General features: G+C 42.2%; 1 protein-coding gene across 1 annotated transcript in view; it reads left to right on the top strand.

The window, feature by feature from the left end:
• The window catches only part of mtpn (myotrophin), a 60,919-nt gene extending 41,134 nt beyond the window's left edge, over positions 1-19,785 (top strand). The window contains exon 4 of the mRNA XM_083655992.1: positions 17,254-19,785. Within this exon, the coding sequence (XP_083512118.1) occupies positions 17,254-17,340 (87 nt within the window). The 3' untranslated portion in view covers positions 17,341-19,785. The remainder of the gene's footprint in view (positions 1-17,253) is intronic.
• Positions 19,786-24,089: the final 4,304 nt, after the last annotated feature.

Below are 24,089 nucleotides of genomic sequence, written 5' to 3'. Positions count from 1 at the left end.
CAATTTAGGGAAAATCAAGACCCTTGAAAAGTATTGAATTTCAATACTTTTTTCAGAAAAGTCTTAAGTAAATTTCAAATTCAAGCCAATACAGACTGTCAAACTAAACCAAGCCCGGCCAATACAGGAACTTGTCTTTCAATCCCTCCTCCAATTGTGTCCTTTGGTCTGGTGCTCATGTGTCAGTCAAGTCCCAGGCGTGCCATTGGAATAAACCAGGCATGTGTCTTTGACACATTCCTGATTGGATATTATCCACTTTTCATACCTGTAGCTTGGCTGAAATTGTCCCATAACATCCTTAGTGGAAGGCTAGCCTTTCAGTCACATCTGCTAGCTGGGAGCCCTTCCAGTGCAACAATACATAGATGCCAACAACAACACATAGTTGCCAACAACATGAGCTTAATTTAAGCAATGGGCACCAGGCACTGCATAGCTTTCTAAATGCTTAAAGGAGAACTTACCTCCAAAACACTTTTTTTCAGCTTTTAACCAATATATATGACTTTGGGGGTGATGTGTGAAGAATTCTGGTCAAAATTTCCACATTTGACACCAAACTGTTGCCATTTGACCATTTGTATCATTTTTCAGCAGCATATCTGGCATAAGCGCCCTCTAAGGGTGGAACACTGCTTTTTTTTTCTCAAATGAATGGGAGATTTGGTACAACCTGACGTCAGGTTGTCCCCAAAGACTATGGGATTTCAAGATAGTTACTCCACTACTCCCCCTGTACCCTTTCGGCTCCTCAGAACTCCAAGCCTATTCCTATTGAAGTTTGCTCTTAAAATACTGAACCAAACGTCGTCAAAGTTGGCACATGTCTTAATTATTGTGCTTGCTGACAAGCAAGGCACAATCTTGAAATCCCACATACTTATTATTCTTATTCCATCCACCAAAAAGTTTGTCGCGTAATAACTCCCTCAATTTTTGCGCCACATAGACATGCCAGACCTCAAAATGACCGGCTCATTGAGGACATGTATGCTATGACTTTGCTAAGGGTTTGTGAAAGCGGTTTGGCCGCAATTCGCCATTAAGCGCCATTTTTTTCCCCATTGACTTGCATGGGGTTTGGAAAAATCTTGCAAAATCTTGCAGTAAATTAGGTGTAATTCAGAAACCATAACAGCTAGAGCTACGACACTTGGTAGGGAGGTGCACTGAGGGGTCTTTTACTATCCCCGAAAGAATTGCACCAATTGACCAGATGGTGGCGCTATAACAGCCCTCCTTACCTTTTGGTCCATAACTTTTGAACCGTAGGGTCTATCATCAAAATTCTTTTTTCCCTGGATTCCTTGGGTCCTCCCGCATCTACTCAATTAGGCCACGCCCATTTCCGTCTGACTAGATTTTCGGCCATTTTGCATTTTGTCCAAAACAGTTTTTTTTGCCATTTCTCCTTGAAACTTTGTCCAATCTTCACCAAACCAACGCACAGATCATGTGGGGACTGTCCTGCACAACACTGATTTGGAAGTTTTTGAAAAAAACGCACCGTTGCGATATAATCCACTTCCAACTTTCTGTGGGTGGGGCCTATTTCACAAAGATCGTCCGATGCTAACCAAACTTGGTACAGGTGTGGAGGGATGTACTCTGAGCCTATAGGATAAGTATTTTGTCATTTAGCCTTTAGGGGGCGCTATAGCAGCATTCAGTGCCTGTCCCTTCTAAATGGTTTTATTTTGAAGGGCGGCAGGAAGTGCGGATTCATTCTCATTATGGCCAGCCTTCCTTCTTGTATGACACTTGACACTTGACTTGACGCACGCACGCTATTATGTAGATATCAGACACACCTATACTTGTATCACAGTGGGTATATCACTCATGGTCTCCCTCTCATTTGCATACTGTATGTTTTCAGCAGCTCCAACTCTTCTCTGTTAAAAACCAAATGCTAAAAGTGTACTGGAAACAGGAATCCGGTGAGATTTGACCAGATAAATAGAGCTTAAGAGCAACTCTGAGCAGCAGTGTTGCATGATGGGTAGAGAGAATGATGTAGACAAAAAAAGTATGAAATAACTTACTACAGTCATTCCTCCATCTGTAAAAGTATGACATCACTTACTACAGTCATTCCTCTCCCTCCCTGGTGCAAGTGGGAGCCCCAGGAGAGGGCAAATCAGAGTGAATCAGAGTTCCTTGGATTTTCTAGGTCACTTGTCGCCAACCAATAAAAAAATTCACAGGGCCGACCACAGCCCTGACAGCTGCCTGCAGGAAACCTGTTGTGTTCATGTATGGCATGGGAGGCCTGTCTGTTCTGTTAGCTGCTGTGTTACTATAGCATGGAAACATGTCCAGAAAACAATGAACGGAACCCATGGGTAAGTGTCACCACTTTGTGGTTGTTCATTATATAGAGCCAGCTGGGTTTTAAAACATAATGGAAGAGATAGCCTAGTGTGAATAGCCTAGTGTGAATGGAGGCTGTTAGCCACAACAACTGTGCCTTATAGGCTAACCTCAGCCAGCCAAAACAAACACCTTGTCCCCCTGGTGTTAGGACACACTGTTCATCAATGTTTGGGACTAGTTGCAACAAGCTAATTGAGCTAATGGTAGCATTAGGCGTTAGTTAGCATGCTACCCAAGCAGCTTCTCTGGCTGACTGGATACATGACAACCGATCAGCAACTCTGTAACAAAACTAAAAGGGTAACATTACTTTGGTGACCAGGGACTATTATCAGTCCATTTTCCCCACAGGTCAGTTGCTGCCACTGACCTGTAGGGGTGCTTTGTGTAAAAAATGGGTACATTGCTCAGCGCCCCCATCGTTGATTTCGTAACTTCAAGGCACCTTCTACTAGATGTAAAATTCGACGAGCTTTCCAACGGCGTCAGTCCCGTGTCTGTAGCTGCTTCCGTCCCCGAGATATGGCCAAAAAACAACGTCAATTTTTTTTTTTTTTTTTTTTTTTTTTGCTCCAAATTGCACCAATTTCAAACCGAAGTACCGTAAATTCCGGACTATAAGCCGCGGCTTTTTTCCCGTTTTTTGGCCTTTTTTGCCCCCTGCGGCTTATATAACGGTGCGTCTTATCTATGGATTTTTTCCCCCCAAAAAAAAAAATCTCTCTTTTTTAGCACTCTTTCTAACTATAAATCCACTTCTGTTTTAATTTCCTCTCTTGCCCTCTTTTAACAACATAACATAACATAACATAACACAACACAGGTAAGCAGAAAGAAAAAGACGAAGCAATCACGCCATGAATGAGGAAATGACTCACCTGCTGGAGGCTGGAGATACACCGCTTGGGCTAAACTTTTACTCCGTGAAACACTATCGATTAAGTCCGACATCGCTCAGAGGTTTTGAGCAGCTTGAAAACAAGTTTGAAAACGTGCAGAAGTCCATCCACTCACTCACTAAAGAAAATAATGCAACCGTGAAGAGTTTCACTCGTGTCCAGCCATCTGGCCGAGTTAGAGCCGAAGTCCCGAACACAGTGAGAAAACCTCCCGAAGCTGCTGCTGCCTGCTGCAGCGGGGTGCATATTGTCCGGCCAGCCGACCGAGAGGCATGCGAGCCGGGCACTATTAAACAGTTGGGGTGTGTGAGGTGGCTGGCTGTGGAGGTGGCGGTTTCTCCTCCTCCTCCTTTCTCCCGCACACCGGGCGCCTCGGCCACGTCCAGACCCCGGCCTGCCACCGAGGGCCATCTTCATCTGCCTACTCCGCTGGCCCGACCGTCAACTCATCCTCCAGGCTGCGGGGAAGAAGCCCCTCACCGTCCGCGTTGGTGCAACAGAAACGCGCAACATACAACAGCATCATCGAGTCAATGGATATCGCTTTGGCGTACTGTACCCAGCGAGACTCGTCATAACCATTGATGGACAGCGGCGGAACAAGAGCTCAAAGTGAAACTGCCGAATATCTTTTGAGTTGGACTGGTCAATAGTACTGTGAGTAACTAAAATAAAAAAATAAAAAACGGAATTCTCTCTTCTTTAGCACTCTTTCTAACTATAAATCCACTTCTGTTTTAATTTCCTCTCTTGCCCTCTTTTCACCACACCGCGGACACTGTGTGCACTGTAAAAAAAAACAAAAAATACCATTAAAACACCCGCGGCTTATAGTCCGGTGCGGCTTATAGAAGAAAAAAATAGTCACCTTTGAAGGTGCGGCTTATAGACCGGTGCGTCTTATAGTCCGGAATTTACGGTATATATGTCGGGAGATGTCTTCACGCACAAAGTTTCATGCAGTTTAAGCCATTTTCCTAGGAGTTATGAGCATCTGATGTTGTAACTATTTCATGTAAAAAAGGGTACATTGCTCAGCGCCCCAATCGTTGATTTCGTAACTTCAAGGCACCTTCTACTAGATGTAAAATTCGACGAGCTTTCCAACGGCGTCAGTCCCGTGTCTGTAGCTGCTTCCGTCCCCGAGATATGGCCAAAAAACAACGTCCACATTTTTTTTTTTTTTTTTTTGCTCCAAATTGCACCAATTTCAAACCGAAGTATATATGTCGGGAGATGTCTTCACGCACAAAGTTTCATGCAGTTTAAGCCATTTTCCTAGGAGTTATGAGCATCTGATGTTGTAACTATTTCATGTAAAAAAGGGTACATTGCTCAGCGCCCCAATCGTTGATTTCGTAACTTCAAGGCACCTTCTACTAGATGTAAAATTTGACGAGCTTTCCAACGGCGTCAGTCCCGTGTCTGTAGCTGCTTCCGTTCCCGAGATATGGCCAAAAAACAACGTCCAAAAAAAAAAAAAAAATTCTTTTCTCCAAATTTCACCAATTTTAAACCGAAGAATATAGGTCGGGAGATGTCTTCACGCACAAAGTTTCATGCAATTTAAGGCATTTTCCTAGGAGTTATGAGCATCTGATGTTGTAACTATTTCATGTAAAAAAGGGTACATTGCTCAGCGCCCCCATCGTTGATTTCGTAACTTCAACGCACCTTCTACTAGATGTAAAATTTGACGAGCTTTCCAATGCCGCCAGTCCCGTGTCTGTAGCTGCTTCCGTTCCCGAGATATGGCCAAAATACTTCCCAAAGAATTCAGGCACATTTTTGCTAATAGCGTCGTTGACAATTTCCACATTATATAGTATTTGGGTGTAATACACCTTTAAAACTGTAAGTACTGTAGTATTTGGGTGTAAGAGTCCTTTGAAATTAACACACCCATAACTACTTAGTCCCCCGAGCTGCATGGGCAGGGACCTTGCAAGGCAGGCGGTGCATGGCGAGGACGGCAAGCACAATTACATTTTCGGTAGGAAATGTAGACATTCTAGTTATAGTTAGTTTCCCGCTGAATGTGTCACTACTTTATTAATATCTTACCTGGATAAGCTCTAATTATGTTGTTTATATTATCAGTCCGACTTGGAAGCACTTTCTGCCGGCCAGTCAAACGGGAGAGTCTGCTCTCATGCACCCGCGGGGGCGCGCGCAGCAGTAGACTGAATGGGGCGGGGGAGGAGGAGGAGAGATCTGCAGCTGTGCCTGAGAGACACTCACCTCGCTCCAACTATAGCAGGCTACTCAGCTACTGTGAAAAGTGTCCTGTCCAGTCGCACATTCGCAAACAGATGCGGGATTCCCTCAATCCTGTACCCAATCTCAGACTGTATTGAGCAGAAAAATCGCACACCAGCTATTTCTCTGTGTTTGTTTGTTGCTCCGTGAGGTTACAGAGCGCCCCATGCATCCGCCCCATGCAAGCCCCATGTGTGCTGCGAGCAGCGAGGCTCTTTTAACGTAAGTTTAGACAAGCCACGCACACACACATGGGACAAAATGGGACAAAAATAATTAAATTTCTAGTTCGCCACTGAATGGCCAAATTGATATCACTTTCAACCTTTTTGAGCAACACTCTTTCCATACAGACCACCAGCGTTGGCTAGTTGTTGATATTTATAAAAGATATTGCCCCTCTCAAATAAATTATTTTTGAGGCGGTAGGCAAACTGTAATGGCGTCAATTTCCGAAAAAAAATCTTGACTTGAACACAGCCAAAGAGTTTAGTATAGACAAGAGCATAATGTCATTTCTTGGTTTTTTCCATAGGTATTTTCAAATCACTGTTCTGATACATATCTAGTAGGGGTGGGGGAAAAAATCGATTCACCTAAGTATCGCGATTTTTAATGTCACGATTTTTTGAATCAATCTTTTATTCCAGAATCGATAATCGCCAAAAAAAAATTTTTTTTTTTTGGGTGCTTGCAGTCAGGCCACTCACTGAACAGCAGGCCAGACACCGCCTACTGGTTTACTAGTGGTTTTATTACTTTATTAGTTAGTCTGAAGTAATAATTACACTTTAGGGTTAAAGTGGGTGCATCTCATTGTAAAATTGGACTTCAAACGGCCCAAATCTGGCTTCAAACGGCCCAAATTGGGCTTCAAACGGCCCAAATTTCACGCGCGTCGGCCCATATCGGCCTGGCCTGCTTGGTATCTAATGCCCGGCCTGAATTATGATCCCAGTCCGCCCCTGTTTTTAACTATATCGCCCAGCCCTACTCATGATATAATATACAGTCTCTAGTGTATGATTCAAGTTTTCCCATGTTCTAATCTAGTGTAAAAAAGCAAACAAACTGAAAAAAGAAAAGAAAAAAAGAAACAAAAATCGCAATAAATCGTAATATCGAATCGCAATAATCGTAGAATCGCAATACTTAAGAATCGCAATATAAATCGAATCGGCACCCAAGAATCGTGATAGTATCGAATCGGGAGATAAGTGAATCGCCACAGCCCTAATATCTAGGGGGTAAGTCCTCCTTTAACATGACTTTAAACAACACAACCTAACTGGACATAGTCAGTGTTGCTTTGTGGGAGAGGCCTAGAATGGAGAGGACTGTATGTCATTCACATGCCTTGCATGCTTTATGAGTAAAGTATTTTGCAGACGTGTGTGTGTGTGTGTGTGTGTGTGTGTGTGTGTGTGTGTGTGTGTGTGTGTGTGTGTGTGTGTGTGTGTGTGTGTGAGTGAGAGAGAGATATGAGGTTCAGGGACTGAGGGTGCTGATGTTACCAGTGAGTGAGCAGCTGTCTCTTCCCAGCCCGGCTAAATGAGGCAGGGTAAATGAAAGCTCCTCCATACAGTTGTTTCATGGAGGCATCATCTTGGCTCAACGAAAATAATCAAATAAGTTTTAATTAATAATAAATATAAAGTACTTCACTCTGTCGTGAGTGCTATTTCCCTTCTTTATCCACCTGCTAACCAGTCACACACATCCACCAGCCGCACTACCTCCTTCCTCTAATCTACATCAGCTGAAATAGGCTGCCATGCAGACTACACCCCTGCCTCAGAAATGGAAAGCCCCCTTTGGGTGGACATTTAAAAGCCTTTGTCCGTGGTATCATATCAGCGAAGGCCCGCGTGGCTCATCTGAACAGGGATAGAGAGCCAAAGTGAACGTCACTTCCTGCTTTTGTCCCAGTACCAGCATCGAAAAAAATAGAATGGTGGTGAACGGAGCGATATGGTACCTTTTTGATCCCGTTTGAATTGTGCCACGGGAGTACACATGTCAAGTTTGTCAATGTAAATGATAACTCTCCAAGTCGAGAAAGTCACAGTTTGTGGTAAAACTGTGGCACTATAAGTTATAAATCAAAACAGAAATGCACAACCAGTCACGTAAGTGACGTCTCTCCCGCCAGTCCATTGTTGTTGATGGTGTGATGTATAATGTGCGACATGAGATGTAGTTGATTCACAAAACTAAACCTCACGTTTCAGTTTCAGGACAAACTGCGACTTTCTTGACATGCACCGTGACATGACATGTGACACGTGACATGTTATCTTTTAAATTGACAAAATGTAACGTGTACCCCGTAGCACAATTCAAACTGGATCAGAAAAGTAACCTACTGTATCTCTCCGTTCACAACCATTCATATTTTTCACACACTGGTACAGGGAGAAAAGCAGGAAGTGACGTTCACTTTGGTTCTCTATTATAGTGTAGGGCAGAGATAAGAGCGCAACTACACTGAGCGCTGGCGAGTATTAACACCCCAACGCATCCAAAAGGTCACCAGTCACCACTGGGACCCAATCTCAAATTCTCAGTACCTCTCCCCTGTGGAAGATCTGAGCAGTCGCCGTGTGTCTTAACATGAGATAAATAGGTTGTCCCCGAGCCACACCATCGATTGCTGACTCAGCCTGGCCACCATGTTGTGGATGGAAAAAGGGAGCCCGCTGAGAATACTGAATTGCAACTATTATATACTGCGCTATTGTGATAAAGATAAATTAATTTTCTTTCATCGCAGATTTATCTCATCTTTGTGTTGGCAGAGAAAATGGCTCGGCTCCCTGGAGAATCATGAGAGTCGCCCCCTGGCCGGGACCTGCGCTGTTGTCGGCTCTGAAATATGAAAGATCTGTTTTAACCCTGTGGGTGAGGCGAGCGATCCGCCTTGTCTGGGCTCAAAGTGCTGACTCAGCCCAGAGATGAAGGCCAGTTAATTATGAATCAACAATGAAAGGGCCATCCCTAGCCTCAGAGTGTGTGCAGTGGGCACACACACACATAAATACACACTTTGACTAACTGTGAGTGTGGACATGGCAAGAATAAGAACGCCGGTATAATTTCGTCAAGGTTATTGCTAAACTTGTCTTCTTGTAAACTTTTTAGCGTTTGCCCACTTGTGTGTTTGTGTTTTTGTTATGAAGAATGGCAGGCAATGATTTATCATGATAAAGGGTGGGCAAGGCTACAGGAAATGAGTTGTACAATTGCACAGATTACCATTTCCTGCCCTTGAAATGTAGCCTAGAATGAGTTCTGCTGTCGCTATGTGTGGTGGTCTGCAAAAACCCTTCACATGGTGGGAATTTGACATTTTCATTTTTTGACATTTCCATAAATTAGAAACTCCCCTATATATAATTTTTTTGAATAACTGCGATAGCTCTCTCAGATCAAAAGTTGAGTATCTTAATGTTATTTGTCTAAAAGTAAAACACATCGTATTTTCTACAGTGGCATTCCCATAAAAACCCATAAAAAATAAATACTTTCCCCTTTGTTTTATGAAAATAATTATTCACCATGATGTACTACGGAGATTAAAGTAACCAAATCACTCAAAATCTCAAAATACCTGCAAAACTCATTTTCAACCTTATTTTGCTCATATTGCCAACAATGTGCAGTAGCGACATGTGGAGGGTTTCTGCAGGCCACCACACATTATGGTGTATGAGCTCTTCATAACTGAAAGATGTGTTACTTTGGAGTACAACTGAGCCGTGCTTCCCTCTGTGCAGAAGCCCTGCTTATCCCTATGGCTTCAAGTCCACTCATTTGCACCATCCCATAAATCCACCCAGCCTAAAATGACTCCTCCTCTCACTGTCTCAGCACCTTGTTTGTTTTGATTCTTTCTATCTTGGCCGAGGTCCAGCCCAGCCTCCTAACCCCTGTCTGATTTAATTTGTCAAGCGTAGCTCACACAAGCTGCTTCCATGCAGATATCGATTGCTCCCTCATTGGCTGTGATATAAACGATGCCCTCTTACGGTGTTGTACTGGTCCCGGCAGGTCAATAGACTCCTAAGCATCACGTTTATAATGTCCTGAGCGGTGTCATCATGGCCCAATATATTAGGACCTTTCCATTGCACTCAATAGTGGCATATGCCAGTGGCATTATGCAACTCTTTCATAATCCTGGATGATGATGCATCTCCATTTGACTGGGGTCTCCCTGGGAGTCCATTCCTATTCATTAGGCTTGCTCTCACTTGGCCACTAGCTTCTCTCTGACTGGATCATGTTTGGACAGTGAGATGTTCATGAGGGATCATTATTGAACGCGGGCGAGCTCATTACTGTAAGTGGTGTCAGGAGTCTGCCACAGTGCTGCTGGATGGCCATTGGAGATAGTGTGGCATTTCCTGAGAGGCAGGAAGAGGGAGAGGCGCGGGTCACATCTATTATGGTAACCCCTACAGTAAACTCCCATAGGGAGTGTGAAGCCAAGCCTTCTGTAGTGCTGTGTGTGTGGCGAGAGGTAGAGAAGGCTCATTATGAGATTATTTTACCTCAAATATACTACTCTGGCCATGTAATTGTGTTTGTCAGGTAGATGCCTCGTTTGTTTCCAGGCGAAGGTAGTGCTGATGGCGCAAGGGTTAGGGTCAAGGTGTGATGCAGTTTCCTCCAGTCTAAATGAGGCCTGTAGCGTCAGTTACCAGGTCTGGTCTGGAACAAGCTACTAATGACTTCCCCAGAGCTGGAGAAAGAGCCGCCTGCCAGCTTCTCATCTTCACCTGCTCAACTCAATAGAGCAGTGGTAGTTCTCAAACTTTTTCACGACAAGGGCCCCTAAACTGACACAAATTATCCCATGGACCTAGGGATGCACGATAATTATCGGACCGATAAATTATCGGCCGATATGGCCATTGTGCGTTATTATTTATTATTCCGATACCCAGCAAACATCGTCTTGACCGCGACGTCACCAGACGATAGAATTGTGGTTTGGCATCTACCATCTAAGTCTGACGTTCTCTCCACGTTCCTCCAATGTAACGTTTAGACTGTCACTTCAAAACAAAAAATATTGATCTCATATTGCTTTGAAAACACCACATGTAGGTGTCTTTTGTGTTTTTGTTGAATAAAATGACATTGGATTGACAATTTACCTGTTGTGTGATCAGATAGACATGCACTGCATGTGCAATGACCACTTTTATTGAACGCCCTTTTCTTTTTTAATATGAAAACACGTTTATGTCATATAAGTGCAAGTGTCTCTTGCTATGGGCTTGTATTTATCACAAACTTCCTGAATCCTGTGGTTTGTCCCATTTCTCTTGCCGTAACTAAACGCAGTGTTGTGGGTTTTGGATGCTGTCTGCTAAAGTCGCGTTGGTTACATTATCGTAAATGATATAAATATACCTGTCTCATCGCTGGTTGAAATCATGAAACAGAATTAGCGAGGCAGCTAGCCTATCAACGCAACTTCCAGTCGGGACCATCAAAATGCTAAGTGCTCAATGTTAACTATCTCTATATATGACAAAATCCGTAGCATTTGTAACTAATTCGGTGGCCTAATGGATAAGACACATGACTGCGAAGCGGGCGCTGCAGGATCGAATCCCGCATGAGGTGCGATCTTTTGTCTTTCAAAAATCGTTGAATCTGGACACGTTGTGGGGAAGTAGAGGAATTACGTCGCTAAGATTTCCATTCAGAATATATAATTAGACGCTGACTAGATGTAGTGGTTTGACGTGCAGCAGACGGTCGTTATACGTGAAAATGTTTGCTGGGTAATGGCCTTTTTCCGATAAATTATCCGATAATAATCCTGTTTATTTTTTGCCTCGGAAGCGGAGCTTTTTGTTGTCGCACATTCGTGACATCACAGCTGCGACGCAAACATGGCTGCTGCCAGTGTGTAGTGTGTTGCTGTTTTTCAGTTTCACAATGATCAGAAAGCTACTGTAATTTGCAATCCATGTCCCACACAGGTTCCCAGAGGGGGGGAAACCTCTAAGCTGGCATTACGTTAAACCAAAGCTGGCGATAATGCAGCGGATATGTTTGTTGTTTTTGTTAGCAAGTTTTGTTAGCATTAGCTCAGTCGTAGCGGGCCTACCCTGCAGGCTCGTCCGCTTGGCAAACTGTGACATTTACAGTCTGTGACTTGTGATCAAACAGCCCCACAAAAGCAATTAATACACAGAGCTTGCGTAAACTTATAGAAACTAATGGAAACCCCTTTACCCGAAATGAAACATCCAGGGATTGTGTATTTAACTCCAAAAAACTGCTTGACGAGTCAACTCGTCAATGGCAGTGAACGTGTTAAACAATCATATTATATCAGAAGTTTTCTTTGTTTTGCGTTCACAGTGATGTTAGTTAGATTTGGTTAGGTCAGAGCTATGCTCACTACATCCATACATCTACCCTAACCCTTTTTTAACCCCAGGTGTGCATAAAATACAGGTTAAAAACAAACAAAAAAAATTATATCTATTTTTATTATAATAATTATCGGTTATATCGTATCGGTTATCGGCCAAGACGAATATATTTATCGGTTATCGTATCGGCTCTAAAAATCCATATCGTGCATCCCTGGACCCCCATTTGTAAGATTTTGTCCCAGGGTCCTCCATCTGATAAGATTTTTACATTTTATTCCAAAAAGAATATTACACCCATGACCAAAATAGTCATACAGTCTGTCATTGTGTTACTTATGGATGGAATTATAGTGAAAATAAATGATTCCCCTTTTTGCTGGGGACCCCCTGGGACCCACTTTGAGAACCACTGCACTAGAGCGAAGAGCACAAAGATTGGTTGCCAGATACCTGAATGAATCACTAGCTGTGTTTAGTTTAGTTTTAGTTTTTACACTTTTTACTTTACAGATTGAACTAAAACCACTTTAATGGACTTTCATTCACACCATGTTGAAATTGTGTGACCCAACTCTCACAACTGCAGCACATTGCAGCAGAGAGGAAGTTTTTTAACTAACAGTGTGAAGAGATAACTGCTGAGTGTTGCCAGATGCGGACTCCCTAGAAAAGTGAAGCATGGTATGAATAGACAAAAACCCTCTCCCACTTCCCCTTTCTTCCCCCTACCAATTAGAGATGTAGATCTGACAGGTTAGCCACTCAGCCCTGTTAAATCTCCGGGGCTCGGGCTGCGCTCTGCTGCTCCTGTGGCATGCTATTTGCACACAAACAGCCATCCTCTCACTCCAACTGGGTCACAGTGCTCCTCTGATGGCCTGCTTCTCCACGCAACAATGGAGTGTCTCTGCCGTGGCTCTGTAAGCCCTTTGCTAAGAGGCTAACGTTGGCAGGCCTAACAAACAGACGTCTCTCCACCGCATGCCCCTCTATCCTCTGCTGCCCATCACTGCCCATGTATGCAGTGGGGATGGGCATTTTAAGTCATTTCAATATTCAAGTACTCTCCTATTATGAACAAATACCCGGGTACTCGCAAAAAAAACAACATGAACAACAACCCTAAACGCAGAACCAACATTTGGCTATGGTAAAACAGTTAATTTCATAGGCTATATGCCTGTAAAAAATTATGTATTACTATGGTAATGATAGAGCAGGGGTAATCTGCTGTGTAGGGGCTGTTCACGTGTTTTTTTGCATGGAAAAAGCACTGCCTGGGGTGCTTTTTGTGAGGAGAAATAAGCGGACGGAGCGTGATAAGGTAATCCGACGTTAGCTTAGCTTAGCCTGGTTAGCCTGGCTCAGTAACTCTGCTAATCAACTGGTTTGCACTTTGCACTTCATTCGAGCAGACAATGGTGTCGTGGAACAAGCGGAGGCTTACCAGATATTTCCAGTACAGGTCGGTATAATCCACAACAGTTAACTGCTTTATAATCACAGTTACAGTAACGTAAATCCACTGATTACGTCTGGTGTCCTGCCAAAAAGTGATTAGCTGCTAAAAAGTGATCACCAAAGTGATTGTCTGCCAAAAAGTGATTATTTCTGCATATTTGTTGTTGCTCACGTTATGGGAAACGACAGTCAAGTCAAGTCAAGTTTATTTGTATAGCACATTTCATACACAGAGGCAATTCAAAGTGCTTCACATACAATGGTTGACAGGAAAATAAAAGAGAATAAAATTGACATTTAACACGTTCACTGCCAATGACGTATTAATCCGTCAAAAATAATCCAACGGTTGACTGCCAATGACGTATTAATACGTCAAAAAAATGATTTTTTTTTTTTGACCGTGGGATGTGCATCTAACCCTTTTACATCTCTTATATAATTATTGGAGCCACCGAACGTTTACAACCCATTCCACCGACCCACTAAGTGGCGACAGTGCTCTCCTGACTAGAGGAAGGCAAGCAAAAAGCAGCCATTCTCATGAAAATGGATGGGGGAAAACGCTTTCGTTTTCGCGCTGATTGCTGGCGATGCGGGATTGCAAATTTGCATAATAGATTACAGGTGGAACACACTTTGAAACATGCAGCATAAATATGACCAGAATCGCAAAAGCTTCATCAAAGCTCTCAACCAAAACTCCAAGAAGCGAGCGAGTCCATCCAGACTTCCTCAAACAGCGGCCGCGCAGACAGGCAGCAGCAGCAGCAAAGCAGTGAGACTGGTGACAAGCTTGTGACGGCCGCTGCAGCCAAGAAGAACGCCCACGGAGGGAGGAGTTGGAAGCAGAGGGGGGTTTCCTGCTGTTATGGAGGAAATTACTGTTCAAAACTATTGTTTAGATGTCTGACGTCTTACTGATGCCAAAAATGAATGGTTAAAGTGACTGTTCTATCGAATTTCACAAAAAGCTGTTTATCTCTGAATAATTTTTCTGACGCTGAAACCATGCTGTATTCAACTGCTAATGCTTACATAACTACTAACTCTACAAACTAACTCTTTTAGACAGAGAAAGCACACATTCTATTAGTTCTTTTGAGATATTGTGTGTTCACAAAATCTTAGCAGAAAAGAATCCTCGGGTCTTGAAAGATGAGCCAGAATCCTCAAAAAACCCCTCTGGCAGAAGCTAACTACAGTAAAAAAAAAAACGTCTGGCAGTGAATGTGTTAAAAGCATCACAACAAAACTTAAAAAAAAGTATAAAAAGTGCATTAAGCAACAGGCGCAGCCAAGCGCGTCGATTTGGGTAGGGTTGGTTGGGACAAGTCACAACCAACATTTCAGGCTGTCCAATTGTCCCTACCAACTTTTAAGCAACCTTATTTGCATTATCTTTGGAGTGCAGTTATATAGGTCATTTAGATTGTCTTCCCATATTTTGCAAGGATAGAATTGACCCGACCATTATTGAGTGAAATTAGTTTGCAATATGTTCAAAGTTACATTTACCCCTGTTTTTCACAACTGAATGGGCCAGTCCAATTTTTCCCCCCCAAACTCACGTTTGATTGGCTCATTTGGCTGATGACCAAACAAACGCCCACCCACACACACACAGTTTTCTCTGGAGACAATCTTTCTCAGAAGAGACTAACTAGCGACAAATCTGGAGACTTTTTCTGACATGGGATTAACATACCAGCAAGCAGCAGTGACGCAGTAGTGCAAGCAGCAGCAAGCAGGCAAGTCCCACTAGCATCGATGCTAATTTAGCAAAGTACAGCGCGCAGCTGAAGCACATGGCTATAATATGGATGTTAACGTCCATATTAAGTAGCCATGTGCTTGCGCGATGACAACAGTGTATTGGCATGTCAAATGGTGGCAATTGACATCTGACTGAAGACCGTGCAACTCTTAGGAGGAAGAAATGTAGGATGTATGATGTGTGGGATTCAGTGGCAATTTTTTCTTTCCAAACCGGCTGTTTATGAAAGAACATGATTAGATGGCTAAACCTACAGTTTGTGTTTGTTAGTTACAATTATGCTGACAGGAGAACTGAGCAGGTGGTGACATGAAAGTTATTGAGAAAAGGAGAAGATACTGAATAATGACATCACAACAGTATAATCCTAATGTTGATTTAAAATTAGATATTCGTCTAAATATGGCTAAAAAAGGTCAAACAAAAACCTAAAATTTCTTTCGGCGGCGCCCTTGCGGGCGCCACCGAAACTGCCTCCCCTCATGCCATCCTTGACCCTACCAACTTTGAGACCAAAACGACGCCCTTGGGCGCAGCAGTTGCAAAAAGAGCTAAAAACGTATAGAGGACTCATTGGGTTTGCATAATAGAATAAATCAATTTATCTATATTTAGTCCCCCGACATACTATATAAGAAACATGACTACACACTAGGGCATTCACGACTAGTGAATTTTACTAGTCGACTAGTCGTCCCTAAAGGTAGTCGACTAGTCGACTAACCGTTTTTTTTTTTTTTTTTTTTATCTTTAAAAAAGAACATGAGGTATTTATACGACATACATGGACTATCATATCCCATATCCCCGACAAAGAACATCAAAACACAACAAAACAAAACAAGAAAACTGCATAAGATACACAATAATCCAAGAACAAACAAGACTATTGGACCAAACAAAAACAATGCATTCAGCTCCTATCCTGATAAGCCTAATGACACTGGGGTAAAAAGTTCTTAAAGTCAAACTCTGTATGTGGTTGCCATATTTTGGGGATGTCTAAGAATCTGCCTTTGCTCTTGTAGTAAATGTTATCCAACGTATGGTAGCTTGAGAGTTCATTCCACCAGTGAACTACAGCTGGGGGATTGGATGCTTTCCAATTTAAAGCTATGCATTTCCTAGCTGCCAACAGGGCAAGATCTATGTATTTACTTTGAATGCATTGTTTTTGTTTGGTTGTTTGTCCAATAGTCTTGTTTGTTCTTGGATTATTGTGTATTTTATGCAGTTTTCTTGTTTTGTTTTGTTGTGTTTTGATGTTCTTTGTCGCGGATATGGGATATGGGATATGATAGTCCATGTATGTCGTGTAAATACCTCATGTTCTTTCTTAAAGATAAAAAAAAAAAAAAAAAAAAAAAAAATTTTTTTTGCTAAAACGACTAGTCGACTACTAAGCACAGTGTCGACTAGTGGTTTTACTAGTCGACTAGTCTGTGAATGCCCTACTACACACACATAAAACTCAGGTCTGGGTACGGTGTCCTCTTTTAAGCTCCTTCAAGTTCTTTTAAGCTCCCAGTGGAGCCAGGTAGTAAACTTGTGCAAAGTTTTGGAGAAGCGGAGGAGCGTTTGCACCGGGCATTTTCCCCCTGCGTTGTTAAAGTGCGAGTACCCGAACAGTAGAAACGATACTCCAATAGTAACATTATGAAAGAGAACTCAAGGACTCTTGTGCATCCCTAGTATGCAACATGTTGCCTGTCTCATTCCCTGCCTTTTTAATCTGTTTACTCATTAGCAATCTGAAAGATTCCCTTCATTCTCATTCTCATTCACTTCACTCCCGGTTATCCTTCAGAGCTCGAGTGGAGCTGCCTTTAACTCTTCTGCTCTCGCCGGCTGTGGCTGTGATTTGCCAATACTGTCTGACTGCAGGCAATCTGACAGGCTGCTTTGTGATGGAGCGTTCAAGAAGGAAACCCAAGTGATAAGAGAGAAATGACACCGTTATCGTTTCAGGGCTCTGTGCCTTACCCTGACCCCTGACCTCTGCGGAGGTGGTATCAAGACATCGGGGCCCTCTTCAGTCTTCAGCATATTTAATGGCCATGTTCCCTCTCCTCCACAGGGAGCTGACAAAGAGCGAAAAGGACCGGACGGCCTCAGTGCCTTTGAAGCTGCCGAGAGCGACGCCATAAAGGCTCTCCTGAAGTGAGACGCCGCAGCGCAGCGGAGGGGGTGGCTGGACAGGCGGACGAACGAACGGACAGACAGATGGACGCGGTGGTCCCCGGACAGAAGACAGACACGCCCCTTTACCCTGATCAACCTCTGTCTTAGCACTGCTTTTGTCTGTCTGTTGGATGGTGAGGGTCATTCTGTCTGGTTTTCGATTTTCCTTTACCTTTTTTGGGGGGGGTGGGGGGATCTTCCTTTTTGCCTCTATCAGTAGCCATTTAAACAATGGACTTGTCAATCATATCTCCCTTAGGGACCAAACACTGAGGGAACGCGCTCACACACACCCGGACCTTGAAACTCGCTGCAGATTATAAACAAGATCCCATACGGAAATACAAAAGCAAAGCTTAGCACTCTCATTGCAGTCCACTCTTAAGAAAAGAGTAAAGTAATCAAACGGTAATAGTTATATAGTGTGTTAATATTTTTTACAACTTCACTATTGAAAGTATTGTATGGCCACTTCTTAATCTCATGAACAGCAATTGCACTGTACTGTATTAGATAGATTGGAGAGAGCGGTTGTAAAGTTTCCTTCTATGAAACCTTTGATTAAATGTGGGCTCTCCTCTACCTTGCTGTGTGTTTTCTTGGAGACCCAACTGTCCATCCCATCCTTAACAATTTGGGAAATGTTGGAACAGATAGGCCCGCTGGTCACTGATTTTCCTTTTCTACTTGGCCCTTTATCAATTACATATCAAATAGAGAGCCAAAGTGAACGTCACTTCCTGCTTCAGCACTGTACCAGAGATTTTCATCCGCCATTTATTTTCCCATAGACATTTCATAAAATGCTTATAAAAATAGTTTTACTTGCTCAAACCAAATGGTTCAGATATATTTAGAAACAGGAGAGACCACATGACATTTCACTCAGACAAAACGTTAAAAAAAAATGCGGATTTAAAGATTTTTATTTTATTTTTTATTTTGTTTTGATCCGAGTGAAATGTTCTATGGCAGGGATGGGCAACTTTGATAATAGAGAGGGCCACAAAAAATTGCCCTCACTACTAGAGGGTCAGATTTGGCTGAGGGCTGGGGGCCGAACAGCGCCGGTGCGAAAAATTTGGGGCATTTGAAGCCAGGTTTAGAGGAATAACTCATTTTAAATGAACAGTTGTGATATCATTATTCAGTCGTAACCACCAATATCTGATCATTTTCTCACTCACTCCTATGTCACCACCTGCTCTCCCTGTAGGGCTTGAAATTAACTTTTTTGATCACCTGCTAATATGGCTGCTAGATTTTCAAGTTACCAGCCAATTAGAATTTCCACTAGCCAAAATGTTTTTCTTGAAATAAACCAGAATATGAGTGGGTTGATTTAAGCATAAGTATCAGTGAGTGGCCCGGGATTCTCAAAGACTGTGTTGAGGGTCACACAAGAACAAAAATGCACTCTTGAAGCTAAATAAGTCCAAAACCAATGAGTTAATTATTTCAATTTTTTACTTCAATGTAGAACAGTCATTTCTTACACATGAGATTATTTTTAACCTTTTAGTCATATATCAGATTAGTCAGATTATTGAAAGACTGAAATGTTATAACAGAAGTCGAGTATTGGCCAGAATGACATGAATATTTGGACACTTATTCAGCGGGTATCTTGCATGTTGCGTTCAGGTGCACTGTAAAAAAAAAAATATATATATATATATATATATATATATATATATGTCGTCCCCAACTCCCGCCCCCCCCCTGCCAATTCTAACCCGCCAGTTGCCCGCCTGTTCTTTGGTCTCTCCTGATTCTAAATATAGCTGAACCGTTTGGTTTGACCAAGTAAAACTATTTTTATAAGCATTTTACAAAATGTCTATGGGAGAATAAATGGCGGATGAAAATCTCTGGTACAGTGCTGAAGCAGGAAGTGACGTTCACTTTGGCTCTCTATGGCATTTATGACCAATGTTACTTTGGCAATGAATATTTTTTTTTTTTTTTTTTTTTGCCAATTACCATGCTGGCTATCTAAAAGAGTTGAATGTTTTAACAATCTGTTACTCAAACCATTTTTGAAGCAAAGTGTGTAACAGCGCATCATAGGATGAGGAATATTAGTGTTAATTTTGTCAGCATTGGATTGAAGAGGTTTGAGACCTAAAAGCCCTTTTTGTTGCACCCTGTTTGTGTATTTTGTATTAGGTGAATTGGGTGGGCTCTGAATGATGGCGGTTACAGTTGAGACTGGATGGTGGGGGGCCATTAGTGCCCCCCTCGCCTTGGATTAGGTTAGCAGCCCTGCCTGTTTCGCTGCATGTCAAAACCGCCTCTGCTTTTATGCTCTGAAATGGTCGCTGTCCTCTCTTGGTTGCTTTCAAAACAATTACTACAATGCAATGGAAAAAAGATGCTCTTGACTTTGTTGTGACAAAACGTCTGTAAAAACGGAAATAAAAAACATTATAAAAAAGGGTGTTTTTTGTATCATCTGATTCTGTCTCAAGTAAACCATTTCATATATACCGGTAGTTGAGTCCTCGCCTCCATATGAAAGTACCTTCTTGTTAAACCATCATACCTTGTCTTAAAGACTTGGGAGAATTACTTGTCTTTGTCAAACTCAAAGCTACTCAAGTCTTCGACACTGCTGTTAAGTATCAAGAGATCATTGGTGACCTGAATGGATAACAAGCCACTGCTATTGATTCCTCATTATGCTGTCTGGGCGCTTGAGTGCTTGGAATATTATTAGAAAAAATATGATCCACTTGCTCAGTGGACTGTCTGGCTCTTTGCCCTGAGGTGAACCTGTTGGAGCAAACACCTCTATGCCCGGTTGCTGACGAACACAGGCTATAACTGCAGGATATCATCACCTGCTTGTTTCCCCAGCAAAATACGTTCATATCTGAGTCCCAAAGAAAAACACATGCTTCACCTGACATCAATGAATCACATTAGAAAAGGGCTGAGCAGCATGCAGTAATTTGACAGCTGGCACTGAGAACAACATTGATTTACAGACACTTTGACACCTTGCGTTTGATCTGCCTTGCTGCCCACAGACTGGGGCCAAGAGTTTCTTTATCATTTTCAAGCACATTTGGTTTTGGTCGACCTGAACTGGTTGTCCTTCACACCATTGTTCTGAGAACATGGAATGAGATGATAATGTCACCACTGACTGCTTTTCCTTGGCATCAGTCACAGAGCCCTCCTGTTATTGGCTAGCAGGGGGAGTGTGCAGACTGAAATGGACTCTTGTCATGAAAGACATAGTTTAAAGCAAAGTTAATTTCCTATAAGTGACATCATGGTGTTTCATACAATTCACCTTGTCTATTCTCCTGGTCTTGGGCATGAGTCTAATCAGTAGCATTGAGCTGTTCCATTAACAGTGAATCAGAGTGACTTGCACTCCCACTAGGTTTGTCTGACTTTCTCGATTTAATTAGAATAGAGTAGTCATTTCCAATCCAGAAGATGTAGGCTCTTTATCCCTGGAAAATCATAGTGATCATACCAAGTACTGCCATTGTCAACTTACAAATCCTTTTTCAGTTCATTCTCTATGGATGTGAGCATGGCCACCGCATCTGTGTGTTAAATGTGTCTGGGAGCTGAACAGTTCGTCTCTTGCCCCAGAAGTGAGTTTCCCATTCATTTTCTCCATAGATATTTTGAAAAATCCTTATATAACGAGTTTTATGGCTGGATCCAAGCCAACCCATGACATACTGAATTGTGAGTGACCATAAAACATTTCAGTTACAGCAACAAAAAAAAAAGCGGGGAGGGGGGGGGCTCGAATATATACAGTATTATATATATATATATATATATATATATATATTAGGGCTGTGAATCTTCACTGGCCTCACGATTCGATTCGATTACGATTCTTCAGAGGGCTACGATTCGATTACGATTATCGATGCATCACTTTTTTCCGCAATACATGATTTATTTTTTCTCACTGTGTGGCTACTTTTAAAATAAAAGTGCATTTGGAATTGCATTGTATTATGATCCATAATTAAAATAAACAACTGCATGTACTTCCATTATATTTTATTTGATTATTTAAAAAAATAAAATAATAATAATAATAATAATAATCGATTTTTGACATTTGTGAATCGATGCAGAATCGTGCATGTCCGCATCGCGATGCATCTTATAATCGATTATTTTTGACACCCCTAATATATATATATATATATATATTATTATTATTTTTACACATTGTTATGTGACCAGCCACCCTCCTCCTCCTCTTCTTCTCTCTCTCTCCCCCTCCCTCTGGGGTTTCTGCTCTAATCACCTGAGCAGGAACACCTGGAGTTGATCAGCCCTGGTTAGGGTTAAATGGAGGCTGGAGTAGAGAGCAGGCAGATCTCTCTCTGACCCACACAGCCCACAGCAGCTCCTGGAGAGGAATCTCTCCTCTCCAGTGGTAACTTTCCTTTGTTACTTTCTTTGTTATTTTAGTTTAGGCTGGAGTCCCCGGTAGTCCTGTTTTCGGTTTAGTTATAGTTGAACTCTTCTTGTTTATAGGTTTATACTGGCTCCAACGGCCCAAAGGGGTTGGCCCAGGCCCTTTTTGCTGAGTTTGGCCGGATCTCCTGTTAGGGTCGCTGTGAGACTGGTGGATTTACGTGCGGATACTAAATGCCCAAGACACACTTGGTAACTGAAGTCTCGATAACTAGGAACGCTGAAGCACTTGATAGCTGAGTCTGCAAGGTTCGAAAGATGGGAACTGTTGCAGAAGGTTGTCGTGACGTGAGGTTAGTCTATGAACAACTGCAGAGGACTTGCAGAGCAAACCTTTATAGGTCCCGAATATGACATCACCTTGTGTTATGACATCATCAGTGAGACCATCCGAGACATGATTTAAGACACTTATGAATCATGACATCATCACCGTCTGCGACATCAGAGATCTATGACATCATAGTAGGAATGATGACATCATCCTAACATCTCCAGTCTGTTTGGTTTGTATTATTTGTGACTTTGAATTTAAGTTTATTGGGTTTATTTAAATAAATATTCTTTACAAATTTGCAACCTTGTCTGGCGTCCTTAATATGTTTTGGTCTTCTGTTGAGCCATTTATTGACATACTTTGAAGGCCGTAACACCCATGTAAAAACAATTACAAAAAAATACAATATATAATCAGCATTGAATGTGCAGGAGAATTGCCTAAAAACCCTCCAGGGGCTTAAGTGTGGCATTCTCCAGGTAGCGTATTATCATCAGTATAAAATACCCCCCCCCACACACACACACACACACACACACACACACACACACACATAATGCATACAAGTAGAATAAACGCTGAACACTAAAGTGGGCACTTATGCTGTATATGACTTAAAGTATTCGTAAGAAAAGTTAAGAAACTACTCACAAATGACAAGAAAATGAACAAAAGACAACAAAAATAGAAACAAGCTATGTTTAGAGACAGCCATTAGACCACAGTTTGTATAGCCAGCCCATATGGAAAATATTTATTAGCTAGGAGAAATGATTTCAACGCTCTTTTGAACTTCTGTGAAGAGAAATCCAAAAGATGTGAAGGCAAAGAATTCCATATCTTGGACCCTCTGTAGAGTGTACTAAACTGGGATTGGGAAGTACGGGAATGGGGTGGTCTGACGAGACTAGAGCTGTGGGGGAAGGTCTCTTTTTAAGGAACTATGAACAAATAATCCAATCTGGAGATGGTTTACTTGATAAACACTGAGGATACCTAAATGAAGAAATAGAGGCTGGGAGTTATGTCTTCGATGTACAGAGCTTATTATTCTTAGAGCTCGTTTCTGCAGATATGTGCTCAAGTTTGGTCTGATGAGTACTAGCCCAGGCTAAATTACAGTAATTAATACACGGGTAAACCATAGAATAATACAGTATAATAGTGGCTACCTCAGTGCTGATCAAGTGGCGGGTTTTGCCTAGAATACCAATTCAATAATGAGAGACTAATAGAAAGTATAACAAGCTTTAATGATACAACAAATTAATTTTGGCGTATGACTCCATGATATGATGACGCTCTCCTGAGATGAGAGGGCGTCGTCAGTGAAGAATAGGATAGGAAATCCCCCATAAGGAATTCTTCAATCAGGAGTCATGACGATGGTGGTGGTCAGGGGAGGAGGTGGGGCGAAAACAACTGCTTCAGCGATGATGATCAGCAACTGAGAATGACATGGCACATACACAGCACATAGCAAACAGAGTAAAACATGGACCCTGATATACTACGCTGATTGGGATCAGCTGGAGAGGAATACCTTGGGCTGATTGGTTATTGCCACATGTGTGGTAAACTGTGAATGGGTGAGGAGACAGCATCAGAGAAAGGGGGCGAGCCTAACAATGAATGGGTTATACATCCTCAAAGAAAGGGGGCGTGCACTGTGATATGACGAACTGGGCATTGGCTGTTAAGTAGTCTTCATTATTGAAAATAGTCCAAGACATCATTTCAACAATGAGAGACTAATAGAAAGTATAACAAGCTTTAATGATACAACAAATTAATTTTGGCGTATGACTCCATGATATGATGACGCTCTCCTGAGATGATGAGAGGGCGTCGTCAGTGAAGAATAGGATAGGAAATCCCCCAAAAGAAAATAAAGTTAAATTGGAATAAATGGAATGCATAAAGGGGATCATGGAGCTCACCAAACATATAAATAAATGTAGTCTATGAGGGCAAAATGCATGCTGGTAGAT

Source organism: Poromitra crassiceps, assembly GCF_964638095.1.
Source record: "Poromitra crassiceps genome assembly, chromosome: 2".
Taxonomy (NCBI): Eukaryota; Metazoa; Chordata; class Actinopteri; order Beryciformes; family Melamphaidae; genus Poromitra; species Poromitra crassiceps.
This window is presented reverse-complemented; position numbering and strand designations above follow the sequence as displayed.